The sequence below is a fragment of the Myotis brandtii genome, unplaced genomic scaffold (assembly GCF_000412655.1).
Source record: "Myotis brandtii unplaced genomic scaffold, ASM41265v1 scaffold250, whole genome shotgun sequence".
NCBI lineage: Eukaryota > Metazoa > Chordata > Mammalia > Chiroptera > Vespertilionidae > Myotis > Myotis brandtii.
Window position 1 is genome coordinate 3,552,393 of NW_005359478.1, and position 18,843 is coordinate 3,571,235.

The window sequence follows — 18,843 nt, forward strand, 5'->3', positions numbered from 1 at the left end:
CTATAGTCCATAATTAATCCCCTTAACTCCAGACATCGTCTCCATTTTCAAATAATCATCAATGGAGGTTTATTGTGTTTAAAATGAGAAAACCAGATCCATTTGAACAAATCTTTGTAATCTAAAACTCTATAAAATGTTTTGAGGATTCATCACTAGCTATTCCCTCCCTCCCTTCCTTTATAAAATGGAAAGTTTCTATTCAATATATCTTTGTTTTTGAGATGGGAAGCACCAACAAAATCAACATTTACAATAAACTCAATGATATAGCAGCTTTCCTCAAATCTCATGGTTATTCAAATTATGTTTTGAAGGACACAGATGTGTTTTTATCTCTAGTACAAAGCCACAATGAGTTGCCTTCTGGACTCATCCTTCCAAAGAGCTTACTGTTATAATGAAGAATTTACTGTTGTATAAAAATTCTAGTGACTTACCATCACAATGCAGTATTTTATTAAACAACCTATGTAATTCAGGAAGTGTATTTCAATGATAATGCGATTCTTTGTCAAAAATTGCACTGTGCCCTAGCTGGTTTGGCTCAGTGGATAGAGTGTCAGCCCGTGGACTGAAGGGTCTCAGGTTTGATTCCGGTGAAGGGCACATGCCTGAGTTGCGGGCTTGATCCCCAGTAGGGGGCGTGCAGGAGGCAGCCAACCAATGATTCTCTCTCATCATTGATGTTTCGATCTCTCTCTCCCTCTCCCTTCCTCTCTGAAATCAATAAAAAAAATTTAAAAAATTGCACTGATAGGCATAAAATGAAAAAAAAAACAAAACCCCAGTGTTTATCATTTAACATAGCATGGCATTCTTTTCCAAAGATGATTGACTTTGTGTCCTCTTAAGATTAAGGACAATTCAGAACTGTTTAAGATGTTTATTTCATTGTAATACTCATATGCATGCACGCACATTTAATCAAGGTGTTGGAATAACACAAAAGTAGGCAGGAACATGTAGAAGACTGTTAAGGGCAGAAATAAAATATTTGGGACCAGCTACAATTATAAGAAATATTAATCATGCTCTGTTAACCATGATGGTTCTGTTCTGATTACAGAAAGCACATTCTAACCTGGCTGGGAGATAAACGCCCTAGGACTTGAGAGCTAACATTGGAATGCAGTCCATCCTTCTTCTGAGAACTGCCTATCATTATGGACAGGTTTACAACCGCCTGGCACCTAGTCCTGAAGGCACCTGATCTTTAAAACCCCCTATTACCTGTAATCTGGTCCCGGGGCGCCTGAAGGCGCCCACTCTCTGTGACTCCCCCGAGTCCTCATGACTTGTAATCTGTAATGATTAAACCATGCCCACTTTCCCATACCTGTAATTCCTACTTGCCCATGTAATCTTTGTCCCTTCTACCCAACAAAAGCAGCTGGCTTATGTAGGGTGCGGAGCAGATTTCTGTGGATGACCTGCTGCTCTCCCACACTGCCGGCATCATTGGAATAAATGCTCATATATGAGTCAACTCTGTCTCTGCTTAACTGGCTGAAGTAGTGACAGGCAGCCCGGACCCCTTGGTTGTCCAGTTACAAGACCACTGATGTCCCAAAGCTGACAAAGTACTTAGTATTGATTCCTTAATTCCTTTTCTAAGCCAAATAATACTATGAATCTTAAATATTTTCAAAAAGAGAAAGTTGAAATAAGGAATAATAATTATGCTTTAAGTCATCTCAAATAATTACATTTTAATCCTGAACTATAAGTTTCTTAAGGGAAAAAGAATTGTTTCTGTATCCCTGGGGCCCATCCAAGTCCTTGTCAGTTAGAAAGGTTACTACATAAAGAAAACATTAAGTGTTAAAAGAAAACATTAAACGCACATCCTTACCTTGATTACATCTTTATTTTATATTCTATAAAGTTAATTTAATTTGTCATCACAGAAACTTTAGCAGTTAAAATACCTTTTGGAAATGACAATCTCCAACAGCACATATGCTATCCTTCTGATTTACTAGTTACTAACAGGTCATTAGTTAAGACCCAGTAATAGGAAAAAAATACGGTTAAGGAAACTCTTTATTCATTTTAAGTATAGCATATAATTTATTTCTACAGAACATAGGCTATTTGATAATGAAAAATGTAAAACTGGTTAATACTGGGACATTAAAAGTTTCTTTTCCCAATAATAATTTTTTTTAATGATAAAGAATGCTGATATTCGGTAAGGTAAGTACTTCTCATGTGTGTTTGTGTGTGTATATGTGTGTATACATATATATATGAGAAGTACTTCAATGAGATATGTTGTAGCATAATACATGTGTACTAAGAACTTCTTAACTCAATTTTAACTATGAAGGCATGCATCTTCATCTACATAAAATACTGCAATTTAAAAGACATTTTGATCTTATATGTTATTAAAAAATTTCCCACATAGCATAGGTTCCTACCAACAATGTTGTAATATAAGCATATAATACTATATATGTGCATGTGTGTGTGTATATATATATCTTGAGTCTATAATAAATACAGGATGGGGCAAAAGTAGGTTTACAGTGTGAATACATGAAACTGTTTATTCTTGTATTATTATTTGTCAATTATTATATTATTTTCTATATGAACAACTGTAAAGCTACTTTTGCTCCACCATGTACTATACATTGTACATTTGAAAGGATGCTGAAATAGTAAAGATTATATATAAATTTAAGACACTGTTAAAAAAATTAACATTGAAAATAAAATACAGCCCAGGAAATAGAGGAAGACACATAAGTGTTTGAACACTGGCTGTGACCCTTATAACTCATTTATTAAACAAACATCTATTGAGAACCTACTGTGCCAGACACTGCAGGCACAACTTTGAATACAACAAAGTTCTTGGTCTTCTGGAGACTAACCTCTTGTGGAAGAAGGTAGATAAATAAATGACTAAATGACGGGGGTGCTAACACAGACAGAAATTAGAGGATGGGGAAGGAGCTTCTTTGATAGTTTTGTCAGGAAAAGGCTCTTGAGGGAGTGATACCTGAGCTGAGATACTTGAGTTGTCCATATAGAAAATAATACAAAAGGGAAGTTTCACAAAGCAGGACCCAGACACTGCTGAGAATGAAGGACAAGGAAGGCCCACTGGATGTGGCGACGTGAAGACCACTGGCAATCCTGACAAGACGGGAAAGTGAAGAGTGAAGAGGAGTCTTTTGAGAAGCATGTATGATGGGAAGTGAGAAATGGGCAGTAGTTGGAATGTGATGTGGGGCCAATGTGAGTTTAACTTTGGAGATTCCAGATAACGTTCATAAGATGACAAAATGATCCAGTAGAAGGGAAGAGAGATGACAGCAAAGAAATCCTTGAGAAACAACAGGGATGGGGCCCGAGCAATATGGACTGGCTGGACTACGCAAAAAGGCCACTTTCTTCAGTGTAACAGAGGGAGAAAGATGGGTAGGAATAGAAGTAGACATTGGGTAGCAGGAAGATAACTGTGGGCAAGTTGCTTAACTTGATAAGCTTCAGTTTTCTTACTATGAATGGCTCCTTGCCTGAGCTGTTGTGAAGATTGTATTAGATAGGGAGGGATGTAATAAATAGCAATTAGCATACTGCCTGGCACTCAAGGTGTATATATATATGGCTAATATGCAAAGTGTCCCCTCGGGAGTTCGACTGCGAGACCAGGAGTTCGATTGCTCCGTATGACGTGCACTGACAACCAGGGGGTGGCAAGGAACGAAGGAAGGCCCCAGCCGGCAGCTGGCAGCTGGGGAAGGAAGGCCCTGGCCCAGCAGCTGGAAGGCCCTGATTGGCCCTGATTGCCAGCCAGGCCTAGGGATCCTACCTGTGAATGAATTTTGTGCAGTGGGCCTCTAGTATTTCAATAATTGTCATCATTATTATTAATCAACAGATCTCAGATTGTAGGAGGAATTGAAATTATTTTAGAGAACATTTCAAGTAACTGAATTAGGATAAAGATTAAGTCTATACGACATTGAAGCCTGAATTGTTTCTAATTCTTTCCAGTAATTTCATTTAAAACTGGACTGGACAGTTCATGTTCCAGAAACAAACGTTTTTTTGAGCATTTTTGCTTATTTTTTTGAAGAATAATGAAAACTTAACAAAATTAATGTTTATTCTGTGCAGAAATTTTTTGTGGACTTTCAAATCCAGAACATTGGATGGATTATAGACTAATGGTCTGACAGATTTAATGTTACAGAAAAATGAAGAAGCAAACTACAGAACAGCGCCCCCACCCTACCCCAGATACAGAGTCTAAAATTTTGTGTTAGCCTCTACCATTTTCTTCCACATGGAAACGATGATGTTTCAGTTTAAGTACACATAGACTGGCTTATTTTAAAGTTCAACATTTCTACATTATATTTAACACATTCCGAAAAGACCCAGGGTAGTACTGCACCTCTCTGTCTTTTAAAATTTTCAAGTCACTCTTTTCTCATTGGGGTAACTAAAAATAGGCACTTCTCCAAGTGAGTCCTCTGTTTTATCAGGAAATCTTGATAAATTTAGAAATATTATCCTAAATTTCAATGTAATTTTAGTTATTGTTCTTATGATAGTTATTTAAATCAATAAATGGGTTTTATATACTACTAGAGGCCTGGTGCATGAAATTTGTGCACGGGGAGGGTCCCTAGGCCTGGCCGGCGAACAGGGCCGATCAGGGCCTTCTGGCTGCTGGCCGGGGCCTTCCTTCCCTGGCTGCTGGATGCTAGCTAGGGCCTTCCTTTGTTCCGCGCCAGCCCCTGGTGGTCAGCTCACATCATAGCGAGCAGTCGAACTCCCGGTCAGTTGAACTCCTGAAGGGACAATTTGCATATTAGCCTTTTATTATATAGGAGGATTAATTTATACCCAACATTTTGATTTTTATGAGAATATAAGTGATTTCTTCTGTGGAATCAGATGGCAATAAGATAATGTGTGACTTCAATCAATTTGCATATTAGCCTTTTATTATATAGGATTAATTTATACCCAACATTTTGATTTTTATGAGAATATAAGTGATTTCTTCTGTGGAATCAGATGGCAATAAGATAATGTGTGACTTCAATGGTGAAAAACTAGAACTGATTTATTTCTTTTATATATTTTATTTTATAATACTTCATATTTATATGTTATTATGATCTATATAAGTGTATAATATTACTAGAATATATTTATCAATGGCTATCATCTAAAATGGCCTTCTAAGAGTGAATTTCTGGACGGAGATAAGTTCCAGTTACCAACCACAAAATAAGACAATAAAAAAAGAAAAAAGGTGTAAGTGAAAAATAAATTTAACAACATATATTAATTGAATCAAATAATTCCTCAATCATAAGGTCTAATTGTAGCAAAAAAGCAAATAAAAATATGAGATTTTATTGTAATTCAGCATGAAGATACATATGTTTAATGGTGTATAAAATAGTTTGCTTTAAAATCCTTCGATTTATTTTACAAATATTTATAATATTTCCAATGTGTATACAGCCCCTTTTGATAGGATGCTTCAGTGCTTGCTTATAACAATGCTACTTTTACTTTAAGAATAGCTCTTATAATGTAGAGATCAAGTTTTTTTGAAATTCTTTAAATTCCATGAAATAATATGGACTCTTTAATCAAAAGTTAAAAATAATGTTCTGACTTATTAAATAAATACTAAGTGCAAATTTATGTTGAAACTGAACATACAACACAATCAAAGACTTGACAAACTAGTTAATTTTATTTGAAGAGAACGAATGGCCTGGTCTTTCAAAAGCACTAACGTAGACCCACTTTGAATCTTAATGCGAGTATACGTTGCATGCGCACGACTCCCTCAATCCACCTCCTCAACACATGCACACCTTTCTCCTCTGTTTGTTAACATTCTAAATCTTTCTCCCACGTTGGGCCTTTTAACCACTTACTTGATAAAGTAGGTCACTTAAAAAGCAAGCAAGCCCAATAAAATGAATTACAAAGACGACAAGATTAAACCGACTGCACCATTTTCATACATTGTAGCTGAAACTCTGCAAATATGCAGTTGGCTGTGGTTTGGCATTTAACAGCATGTGATCAGTAAGGAGGAGGAAATTTTATTCTCATTAACTGTTGCAGATTTACTGCAGTGAAAAAGAGCTATGTAACCCGAGATGTGACAGTACAGAAAGATCAAAGCCATGGACTGGAAACTAAATAAACCCTCTGGCTACTTCCTGCAAGGAAAATTCACTTTGGCAATGTAAAACAGAGCCCAGTTAAAAACTACTCTGTTTTATGAGCTGTCATAGCAGCTCAAGTGGTTTGGACCGGCTGAGTTTAGAACATTATATTTCCTTGTTTTTGTCTTAGATACTGCTGCAAGCAGTTTTATAGACCCCCCCCCCCCTTTTTTTTTAACACAATAACAAAACAAAAAAATAGAAACTTTTTTCTTTTGGTTGAAACTGAGAAGGTAACTGCTAAACTTATTAAAGCAGGCAGGTCTTCATTTACACATTCCTTTCTCATTTACTACAGTTTAATATTTTGCTCTTAGATTTATTTGGCAATACATTAACTTTAATAATTCATCAACAATCTGTATAATTCCTATTCAAAATAAGTGCAAATCAGTTTACAGAACCCACATGGCTCATATGTGAGAACTGAGCTATTTGGTAATGGCACATCTGGAAGGACTATGGAGAATATGGGAATTAATTAATATTACATTTAAAAACCTTTAGGCTCTAAGTTTCATCTGTTTTTTCAAAAAATATTTGAGAAAAAATATTTGGTTTAACATTTCTAACATAAAAATTTTAAAATTGTTCATAAATACTTAAATCACATTGTTAAATCAATCAAAACACAGACGGGCCAGAATAAATCAACCTTAAATTAGAAAATATCCCCTAGTTTAGGAGTAAGCTCAGTATCATTGAATCCAGACTTAAAGGAAATAAAAGATGACATGCTCTCTTTTCCTCTCTTATTTTCTTGGATGGGTGGTGGTGCTTATCAATCAAATTGCTTACAATTTGGATCTTATCATTAGCATGTGATTAAGCAAGCCATTATAATGGTAATTTGCATACTATTCCCTTAAAAAAAAACCACCTCATATTTTTTTGAAAATAAGAGCATTCCATAGGTCAAATATGTTATAAAAGCAGTCATCTTTGCTGAAGGACTTTCTATTTTCTTTCCATTTAAATTTACAACTAATTTTTATATATCTGTACAGCCAACAAAAATGCAATTAATACATATAAAAATGTATGAACTTTAACACGAGATAATTGCTCTTAATGGTGGTGATATAATTAACTTCTCAGTCACGACTGGATTAATTCCCATGTCATTTCTTCTAGTACAAAGCTACACCGTAATTAATGTGTTAACATTTTTATAGGATTTAGTCATATTCAGATTACTTTTCTGTTTATAGACTAAGTTATGCTGAATTTCTTCTCCTAAATGAAGTCCTAAGAAAGTGATAATAAATTCGATTTTAAATCTGGTTTTCTTTGGGAGCACCTTTGGACTTTATATACAGCCAACATGCATGCCTCCAAAAACTCTGCTCAGATCACCAGATTGAAAATTAACACAAACTTTATGAGGGCAGCTCTGTCGCCAACTTCTATTCCTTCTAAATTTCAAAGGAAAATAAATCACTTAAAATTATTTTCCCAAGTCAGTAGTATAATTTCTCTAGGATAAAACATCTTCTGAAGTTTCCAGAATTCTAAGCCTTGATTTTTGGCTTCTATTTCTATATTTCAGTAAAGTTTATAATTTGCTAATGCTGATGTGTGATAATCTAATAAAATTTGGCCTTAAAGTTATAGGCCCAATTTGCTAATAAAACCTAATTCAATTCTCCTTGGGAAATGCAAATCATTAGTGTTCTAACAGTAGAACCAACGTTTCTTGTGATTTCAAGACTACAAAGAAGGTGTCTCAATAAAAAGTAAACAAATAAGACTAATATAAGGATTCATTTACAGGTGTAAAATAATAGTATCATATATATATACTGACATTAGTTAATTAGCTAAATAAACTATTTGCATGAGACATTAACCCTTCTAGACTGAGATTATCCCACTCATTTCATCCGAATTTGTTTATACAACTGTATTAATCTGTAGAGGACTTTATGACTTAATTACTTAGGACAAATTAATAGTAGCAAACTAATTAAGGTATTAATAATTTGTAGCAACTTTCTTATAATTTGAAGCACCAATTTGCAGTAAATTGTGTCAAATGTATTAAAGCAAAATAGATAAACATGTTGTGTTGTACAATGAGACCTACATATCTTACTCTGAATTGTAATAACATTTACTTTGAAAGTTTCTAAGCACAGTTCACTGTGAGACAAAGATAATGGCTTGCCATTTGGAGGCAGTAATGGTGTAATACTAAGAGTGCTGGCTCTTGCCAAACTTAAAGGCTTCACTATTTATTAGCTATCTGGTTTGGGGCTTGTCCCTTAAAAATCCCTTAGACTTAATTTCTACATTTGTTAAAACAGGGACAATACTATTCTTTGCCTTATCTAACTCACACACTTGTTGAGGATCAAATGAGATATAAATGCTAGTTAAATGAAAGTTGCTAGTATTAGTCTTTGTATACTTAGATTTAGACCAAAAAAAGCCTTAAACATTTTATTCTTTGAAACTTTTAGAAAGTTCCTAAGACAGTCCATCTTCTGAAATAATAAAAAAAGGAACTGGCAGAATTTCTATGGGAGTATTTAGAAAGAAAAATGCAATTTGATATAAGGATTATGTTAGAACAAGAGTCTTATAGTGTGAAAATCATTTATTTGCATTGGTTTGATTTTCTCATCAGAACTGTGTTATAGGTCTATTGCCATTCTTGTTTTCCTGTTTTCACTATCCCCCAAGTTTGAGTAAAATGACCACTTCATTACCTTAGATATAATTTTCCCTGTCATTTAGTATTATTTTTTATGAATGGTTTTATTCATTTCAAGAAATTTTACCACTCATTTCTGATTGGTTAATACTGATGAAGGTGGAAAGAACTTAAAATTATTTCTATTGATTATACCTAGGTATAGCACTTATTACTGAATTTGAAATATATATTTTACTTACATTAAAAACAATGTTATTTGGATAACCAAATACAATTGTAATAAAAATTTCAGAGATCTGGATATTTTCAGATGAAATAATATACTCTGAAACAGAGCAACTTTTAAAAGTAAACAGAATACTGTCTTGTTACTTAATCCTACTGTTCCTATAAAGAGGTTGTACTCTATGTGTTTTAATCATGGTTTAACAAACTTTCATTAAAACAGAGAAGCAACACTTGCAAATCTCCCAAACTAAGTACAGCTGAGAACAAGTATTAGAGACCTATGCAAATCATGAACAAAGAGGAAATAAAATGTCTAAGTATCTTGCATAAGCATTCAGTAAGTTTTTGTTTTTTAATTTTGTATATTGATTGATAATAGTTTTGTCTTAAAATAAAAATATATTTACACATTAAGATTAAATCAAATAATCTGTTGTCCTAATGTTTTCATACATGTAAATGAATATAAATGGAATGACTACATGTTCCAAACATACTGTAGACTTTCACTACTGAAATTACAGATATGGCAGTGATGTACTCAATTTTATGTTATCAAAACATCACAGGTGAATAATGTTTTTTTTATCAAAAAAAGAATTTTCAATAAGGAAGAAGCAAACTATAAAATGTCTGTGGTCAACTCTTAAAAAAGTTAAGAATTTTATATTAAGTAAATATATATTACTAAATGTATCTATTTTTACCTATTTTGACTTTCATATTGACTTAAACCAGAACACTGATATAATCTAATCTAATATGTGGACAATATCATGTGGCATAAAAGTAGGTGCTGAAAATAATGTTTATTCCACAATTAGGCAAGTGTACCTCACTACACTCAGTGGATCTATTTTCTTTGACATAAACAATCATTTATTCATTTATGCAGGATTTATCTTTGATTACTTCATAAGGATAAAGTGTTAGAAATGAAGTTACAGACTGAAAGGAAGTGAACAATTTAAGGCTCCTGTTCTCTGTTACCAAATATATCCCACAATGGTTTCATCCATTTAAATTCTTACAGGAGGTGATCAGAATACCTCTTTGCTCCAGTCAATACGTGGGTATTAGCATTAAAAATCCTTGTCAATTGCTAGGCAAAAATGGAAATTGGGTGCTTTATTTTGTAACCACTGTGTCTGGAAAAATTACTAAAGTCAAGAGTTTTTTTTTACAGACTTCATGAAGCATGTTCTCTACTGAGAAAAATAGAAGACATTAATAATAACAAAAAGGCTATGTTCATTTTTGATAAAAATTTAATAACATTAAATAAAGCAGTGTTTTAGTTAATGTTTATTTTTAAAAGATTTCATAAGTATTTGCCAATACATTTAGTTCTTACAATACTGCTGAACAAATATAGTTGGTCTCAATGTTTATCAAAGGAAGTATTTCCTGAAGGTTCTTTTCACTATTTTTGGATCCTTTCATATACTGTCTATACTACTGCCACAGTAATAATGGTTACTAAAACTTCAGCTATCAGAACAAATGGGAGAGTTTGGGTTATCAATTAAATATTGATAAAGGACTTCTCGGAGAATGGATTTTACAGGCATATTTACTTCCTTCTCAGTATAAAAGAAGTTTTGCACTGGCCAAATTAAGAGTTATAACAGACAATGATTTCATTTCTTCTTTGAGTAACTGCTTTGAAAAATCTAATCCAAGAGTTCTAGAAATAATATGTAGTTCTGTAAACATTGCACAATGCACTTTAGACAGGGAATATGTAAATTTGAGGTGCTTTTCTCAAGTGAAAAAACTGAGTAAATAGCAGAGTAAAATCAAGGTGGCCTAATAACTAAAGAAATGTCTAATTTTTACATGTAGAGTCCTTGTTTTAGGTAAAAATAAACATTTAAAAATTTGAATAAAAGATTATTTCTTATATATTAAGGAAGTATGTAATTTGTTAGGTATATTCAGTATGATTTTTAGAAGTACAACTAACATTTCAACTGTGAGTTAATGTTTGAAAAAAATAAATTGAGTGAACAGAATAAAAGGTGCATATTGGTAATATATAATTCATATAATGCACAGAAAGTTCATGCCAACATATTCTAAGAAAGAAGGAAAAAGAGGCGGGCTGTCTAACAGACACAGAAAATGAAAGTGTAAGAATCAGATGTCTCAGATAACGACACATCTAGTTTATCCCCGGCTCCAGTGAGATGGTCAGTAAATGACATCACTGTGGCAACCACAAAGAACTCCAGGCCCTCCCTCTGAAGAACATTGTTCAAAGCCCCAAGGAAACCTAAGCAGCCTCTGTAATTTTTTTCCAGTTTATGAAAATTGGATTCCTATAAAAGAAAAATGGACCATTTTTACTGCAACAAAAACTGATTTGTAAAAGCTGGAAGCAGTTTAAAAATACTCAACATGAGGTTCTTGTTAGTCTTGAAAAGTAAGAGTTATAATAAAAAACGGTCCAAAAATATGGTACGGATACATGGTAAAAAGGGGGAGAAAGCTAGTCTTACTCCTATTATTTTTAATTAGCTTCAATAGCAAGTTCCACTTTTAACACCAGTTCAGATTTGGGGAGGGAGAGATTTACATCTGACCCTCTGGGATTGGCAACTGTGTAGCTAATGCCTTGAAGCCCTAATGCATTTTGCATTACCTCTAAATGTCGGGGAATTCTGGCGCCCAGAGGTTCAGACTGATAGTGAGGCATGTCTAAAACCCAGGATTCGCTGTCCAACTGCCACATCTATTTTATCAGATATCCAATCTCCCTTGTAGAATAGGATAGATGAGTTTACAGTTTTCAATATTTCCATTTACACGGCCTTGTTATATTACAAAAATGCAGGCATTCAGATTAAGCAGGGCCCCTGACTTGGATGTTAAGAAAAAGACTAATTTGAACTGTTCTCTAAATCTGGCTTGGTTTCTGCATTTTAATAAATATACCCTATTACTAAGTTTTGCCATTTTAGGAGGAAAGTGAAGGGTTTTTCTTTGAACAATTAAAAAAAACTCTTATAAAAATTAGAAATGTATTCTTTCCCTCAAAGGAACTTGGGATCATCAATTGACTGGAACCCAGTGAAACGGGTATGTTAAAACCCCAAAGACCAAAAAGCCATGAGTATTGGCTAAAGAGCATGCCACCTGGCACTGCCATACTGTTTCATGTTAAAAACAATGACAATGATTAAAAAAATTTACATTTTATACATTAATTTTTAAAATATATTTTTAGTGATTTCAGAGAGGAAGGGAGAGGGAGAGAGAGAAACATCAATGACGAGAATCATTGATTGGCTGCCTCCTGCATGCTTTCCACTGGGGATCAAGCCTACAACCCAGGCATGTGCCCTTGACTGGAATCTAACCTGGGATGCCTCAGTTCCCAGGCCTATGCTCTATCCACTGATCCAAACCGGCTAGGCTATACATTAATTTATTATTATTTTTTCAGATAACTTGACAGTGCTTACTTATCAAAGATATATGAAAAGGAACAGGGAAAGAATTTTTAAGTCATCTGAACAATTTCCCTGTTCAAAAACCAACTCAGAACATATAACATTTTCTTTTTTTAAAAGTATTTAAAAATCAGCCTTTTCAGTATTTAAAATTCAATCAAGAGTTTTTTGTTTTTTTTTTCATAACTAACCCAAATTCTTCAAGTTGTCCATTAGGTCTGCTTAATCTTATTTCCACAGCCAAGATGAAGAATAAGAGTTTAACATCTTCTGTTTATAGTTCTAAAAAAATACTATTTTGCTTAAAATAAAAAATTTCAAAATAGTATTTTCAGTCAATGTTATTTGATCTAATAGGCTTTCAATTTACCTACTGGATATCAGAAGCTGAAAGGTAGCCATTAGTTTAAAATTTCACATCTGGGACATTTTGTGGCAAATTTTCATGCCAAAATATGTGAATAATTATGTAGCAATTTAAAATGCTTAAATCTTTGCAGAATTAAAAAATAAGCCAGATAAGATCTATGGTTTGTTACTATCAAAGAAGAGCATAGAAATCCTATTAAAAGAGAATCCTAACCAATCAAAAATGATTGAACAAAAGCAAGAGTAAATGATTCCAGAGTAGGAAATGCAGAAAAAAACAACCGAGTTTGGGCTACACTGTAGACTTTCTCTGTATCTCTACTGATCTAATTGAAAGTTCCTTCTTATTTGATCTATTACCTAACCACCCCACCCCCCCAAAAAAACCTAAGGAAATTCATTGTAAATTATTTCTCCTGGAAATAAAAAAAGAAAACGACACAGTTACATGATTTAAGGTCTGAAAAATTACAAAAGACAGGAGATGAAAGACAACTTTCTCAGGGGAAGTTCTTTTTAAAGGGTAAATAATTCCCAAATCAAAATGATTATAATAAATATCACTCTTTTGATTTGAAAATAGTCTATAGTACGTTTTATTAACTAGTAATTTAAGCCAACATTATTCTGATGTGCCTTTTAGATATATAAAACACTACCCAAATTAGAGCCTTGATTTCTTCATCTGTAAAATGGCTATAACAATACTTGTCTTAAAATATTGCTGGGCAGATTAAAATAAATATAATGAATATTTGTAAAATAGATTATACACAATAGATGATCATATTTTTACCTTTGTAAAGAAACTGAAGGTACAAAGGTAAGAGAATTTTCCCAGTCATTTTTAAAGAGTTATTAACAGAATTAAGAAATAGAACCCTGAAATCTTTGGACACAGTGCATAATTGAGTCACTGAGTACAGCTGTCGCTCAAAACATATTTATTGTTTTATAAAATGACCATTTTGAAAACCAGATGAGAAATTTTGCTGAACTGAGCTCATAAGTTCATTGTTTTGTACATCCAATTTTAATGAAAATGTTCGGGTTCTTAAAAAAATGAAAGCAAGTCTTTCTGGAGTAAGTAATGCATAATTAGTATCTGTCTGTTTTCTTTACACTGGAGATTGGCAGTATCTGAAGGAGATACAAAAATAATGTTTTCTTCACAATGAAACATAAATGGCAGAATTAATCTTGTAAATGCCATCAGCAAAAATCTTTCATATAAATATTAGGATTATAAACCCAAATCATTTCTTTCTTTTCCAATTATATTTCAGAAAACATTTGTATAAGGAATTATCCCATGATGGAGTATAGTAGTTATGATTAAACAGAGCCTCTATTTAAATGATTATGGCTAATATAGACAGAAACATCAGAAGTAATCAAAAGCCATATGCTTTCTGGTATGTAACCATGTTTAACTTTTATTTCCTAAGGCAAGGAGTTTCTTACCGTGACATCCAGTATAACAATAAAACTATTTCGAAAGTGCTATTATTTATTTAAAGTCCACTACAGAATACTGAACTACATATAAGGGATCATATTTCATGTAATACTACATTTTCCACCATGCTTTTAAACTTTGAGTCATGATCATCAATGAGTTGTGAAACAATATAGTGGGTTGCAATGTGCATTTCAAACATGAAGTAATAGACTAAAACAGAATTTATCATTGTGCATTACAGATAGTAAAAGTAATTACTGTTTTAAGAAGTTTTTGTTCTACATATATACAGGTATATACATATATATAAACAAATGTGTATGTGTGCATTGGGTTGCAATATGAAAGGTATTTCTTAATGGGGTTGTGGTAAAAAACCCCAAATGCTTAGAAGTCATTATAGTATGCTGTTTCCTTCCAAATTAAGCATCATGTTTGAAAGAACATAAACTTTGGAGACATACATATCTGAGTTCAAATTTTTTCAGTAATAACCTACTAGTATGAGTTGGTTACTTAAATTCTTAGAGCCTTGATTTCTTCATCTGTAAAATGGCTATAACAATACTTGTCTTAAAATATTGCTGGGCAGATTAAAATAAATATAATGAATATTTGTAAAATAGATTATACACAATAGATGATCAATAATGGTTGTAAATAATTACTGTTGAATCAAATGGCTTATTTCAAGTGATCAATAAGAGTTATAAAATATTAGTCATAATTGTATCCTTTCAATTAAATAATGCCTAAATATATCCTCCAAACAGAAAACAGTTCGTGTTAATGAAAAGTACAAATGTATAAGAAAAAAAAATAATTTAAAGGAAAAATAGTCTTAACAGCAAATAAGACTACACCTATTCATGAGACTAATTTGATGTGAAATTTCAATAGTCAGTCTAAAATCAAATATTACGTCACAAGGAATGATATGGCGGAGAAAAGATTGCTTACACATTCTGGTAAAATTTTATAAATCAATTGTAGAACAATGCTGACATGTCAGATTCCCCCCCCCTTAAATGTTTTATTTGCATGCCATCCAAGGAGGAAAAGTTTTTAATCAAAGCATCAACTTTTCAAAACAGTGATGTATGAATAATTGGTAAAATACATGCATTGAATCCTTATTTTATTTTATATTTTAATAGCTTTGGAAAACAATCTGGGTTCATTAATTTGACAAAAGTACTGTCTCTTTCAAAAGAAAGCCTGGATTTTGAAAATCAGTGATGAAGCATATATGTTTTCCAGATCTGTGATGACTTTTCTTTTTTTACATAGAAAATATAACTTCAGAAATAATTTAAAATCAAGCAAGTATAATCATGAAAATACTGAGTATTTTTTCCTCTTTAATGAACAAAGATAGAAAAATGGGAAATGAAGAGAATTCTAGCTTTTAAAAACAGGGGAAACAAATTTTCTTGGAAAGATTGTTTACCTGCCAGGAAATGAATGCTGCCCAACCACATCTCCATTTTGAAGGTGATAATCATTGAAGAAATCTGGACTTATGGCTCCTTCAGAGGCAATTAGCCCATCTACAAAAAAGGAAGATGGTAACTAGTAAAACATCTTTGTAGGGAATAAAAAGGAAACTATTCTATCAAGCAACACAATAGCAAATAACCTTTATATTTAATCTGGAAATAAAATGTTAGCATGACATGCTCTTCTCTTGGGAATAGGAACAGAAGACCATACATACATACATGTTTTCTTTTAAAACAATCCAGCACAAAGCTTGAACATTTATTGAGCATCTACTATATGGCAGTACTATACTAGTGCAGAGGTGAGTAAGACAATCTCTGCCTTCAGGTGGCTCACAAAGACAGAAGAGGACATGGGTGAGGCGAGGTAAGGGGGGACAGACAGCAAGGAAATAGAATGACTGAAGATAAGGAGACATTAAATAGCACACTGTCAGTAAAGTGCAAAACTTTAGTTAGTATGTCCTGCATTTTATACCCACACAGCTTCATTTGTGTACTGGTAACATGATTAGGAAATTAGATACTTCAAGTAAGTGAATTTCTAAATAAGCAATGCTTGACAAACCTTAAAACAACACACAAACTTGGGTTAGAAATCTTTGTGAATATATTTACACTCCCTGAGTTTTTATGAAGTGTACAGAATATATTGAAATGGTTCTTGATGACTCAATCTTCATTATAAGCATCAATTATCATGTAGCAAGCCCTAGGTGGTTAGATATATTTGACTACTTATACTAAGTGGCTCTACACTACTATGCTTTTTGAGTTCTTTTCTGTTGGTTATAAAGTGCTTCTTTTCCTAAATCCAGGTCTGCATTATTACTTCTTACTAATTTTTGAGTCTATTTTCTTATTTGCTCTAAACTAAGAATCCAGATAACCTATGGCTTTTGTAATAACTATTTGAAAAGTTCTGAGAAGTTTCCTATTTTGAAAGTATTCTGGATTAAGTGACCTCTAGGTAGATATTGGCTAGGTCACACTCACAGGACTGTTTACACATTTGGGACATGGGAAGTCAGTTACTCAGACACCAGATGACCATTTTACACTTTTATGCGTAACAATACTTTCCTGGGTCCTGTGGTCAATACAAAAATTACAATAGATAATTTCTGTTTTCAAGATTCTTATGTCAAGTGAAATAAAGGACAAACACTTAAGATGCAATTAAATAACACATTTTATTAATAAATAATATACAATGGGATTGGGTATATGTACCAAATGAGCACTGGAGACAAAAAGCTGCAGCAGGATTGTGTCTGCAGGGCTTAGAGAATCCTACTTGGGGAGGAAGGAAGGGAAGCAGAGGTGTGGGGAATGCCAAGATTCCATAAAGAGTTGAATAGCTAAAAAAATTAACTTTATATGGATCTAACACTTTGTGAAAGTATGGCTAAAAATAAGGTTAAGGCCACAAAAATCAACAAGCTCCTCTGCTAAATGAAAACCAAATAATTGAGGATCAGAGTTCAAGAAATCTGCCAATTTTAGAGGAACAAAGCTAAGTAAAATGCCAAAATAAAATGTATACCACAGTTTGAAAATGAATACAAAGATATTCAGCATGCCAGTAGAAGAAAAGATTCTACACTCAGAAATACTTCAGATATAAATACACTAAATAAAAAGATAATGGAATAATATTTTAAAAATTATTACATGAAACATGACCTAGTGACGTGAGCCAGATTAGGAAGAAACTAAATGTCAAATTCTCAATAGCGTCATTGTGATCAGAGCTCCCACTGTCTTCAAAGGGAAAAATGAGGAGCAAAAGGATAAATGGAACACAGAGTGGAACTATAAACTGGGAGCTCATCAGATATCACACTAAATATTTTCAGTTTAAAGATTCAACCAGAAATTTTATAAACCCAGAACTCAACTAGTTTAACAAGAAAATAAGCCTGATATCATGTGAGTAAAAAAGAGCAAATTTATATTTCTGAACTTATTTTTAATACTTCTAGGATACTGCAGCTCATTCTGTGAACCACAGCTGCTACAGTGCCCTTCATGGCTTGACAAAAGTTAGGCAACTCTGATATGTGAGCAATCTCTCTTCCCTAGAATTTATTTATAACTTAATAAAAGTTAAATTATACCTTAAATCTTCCATTCAAGCACCCCAACTTCTTCGAACTATCTGTTTCTCAGCATTCTGAACCCAAAAATAATTGTTTTCTAGAAATACTACAGAGGAATCATTTATTCTTGATTACAAACTCCAGATAAATCTAGTAGTATTTTACTCTAACCTTGTTTCTTATTCAAGGAACCGAAGAATTCCATGTCCCTTTTAAATAACCAGAGAACAAACAGAAGGCAGGTGACATACACCAGAGCATGTTGTAAGCTGCAGAGCATTATTTACATTTAGGTTATTAAATTATATGAGGCCTTTATGCCATGGTTACATCCAACACACCTTTCTGAGGTGTTCCGAGTAATGATGGTAAATATGCTTATAAGTAAAAGGGGTATGTACTGGAATAAGGGTGAAATCAAAGCAAATTGATTGTCAGCACAGGTAATTTATCAGCCTTCTGATTTCTGGAAGTCAGTTAAAAAACTGGCGTATGCACATTGTGAACAAAAGGAACAAATACAAAAACATTATCTTCTTATATATTGTTACTTAAATAAACTTCATTTTTTAAAGTCAAATGAAAACATAATATTGGGCTCTTTGGTGAACCAGCTAAAAGTGAAATTGTGATTGTGTGGGAGAAAATAGATATCAATAATGGAGAAAATGAGAAAAAGAAATGACTCAAATAGATAAATCATAACTCATTTGGCTGTCTCTGATAAGACAAACCATAGAAACACATATGGAAATGAAAACTGTAGTTTTACAATGATTCTGAGACAGAAGCAAACCATTTTAAGCTTCATATTCCAGAAATGTATTTACATGTCAAATGCT

The 18,843-nt window shown here is 33.0% G+C and overlaps 1 protein-coding gene across 1 annotated transcript in view; it reads right to left on the minus strand.

Annotated features, from left to right (window-relative positions):
* Positions 1-18,843, minus strand: part of KIFAP3 (kinesin-associated protein 3) — a 112,748-nt gene that overhangs the window by 12,835 nt on the left and 81,070 nt on the right. The window contains exon 19 of the mRNA XM_005867725.2: positions 15,848-15,947. Coding sequence (XP_005867787.1) covers positions 15,848-15,947 — 100 coding nt within the window. The remainder of the gene's footprint in view (positions 1-15,847; positions 15,948-18,843) is intronic.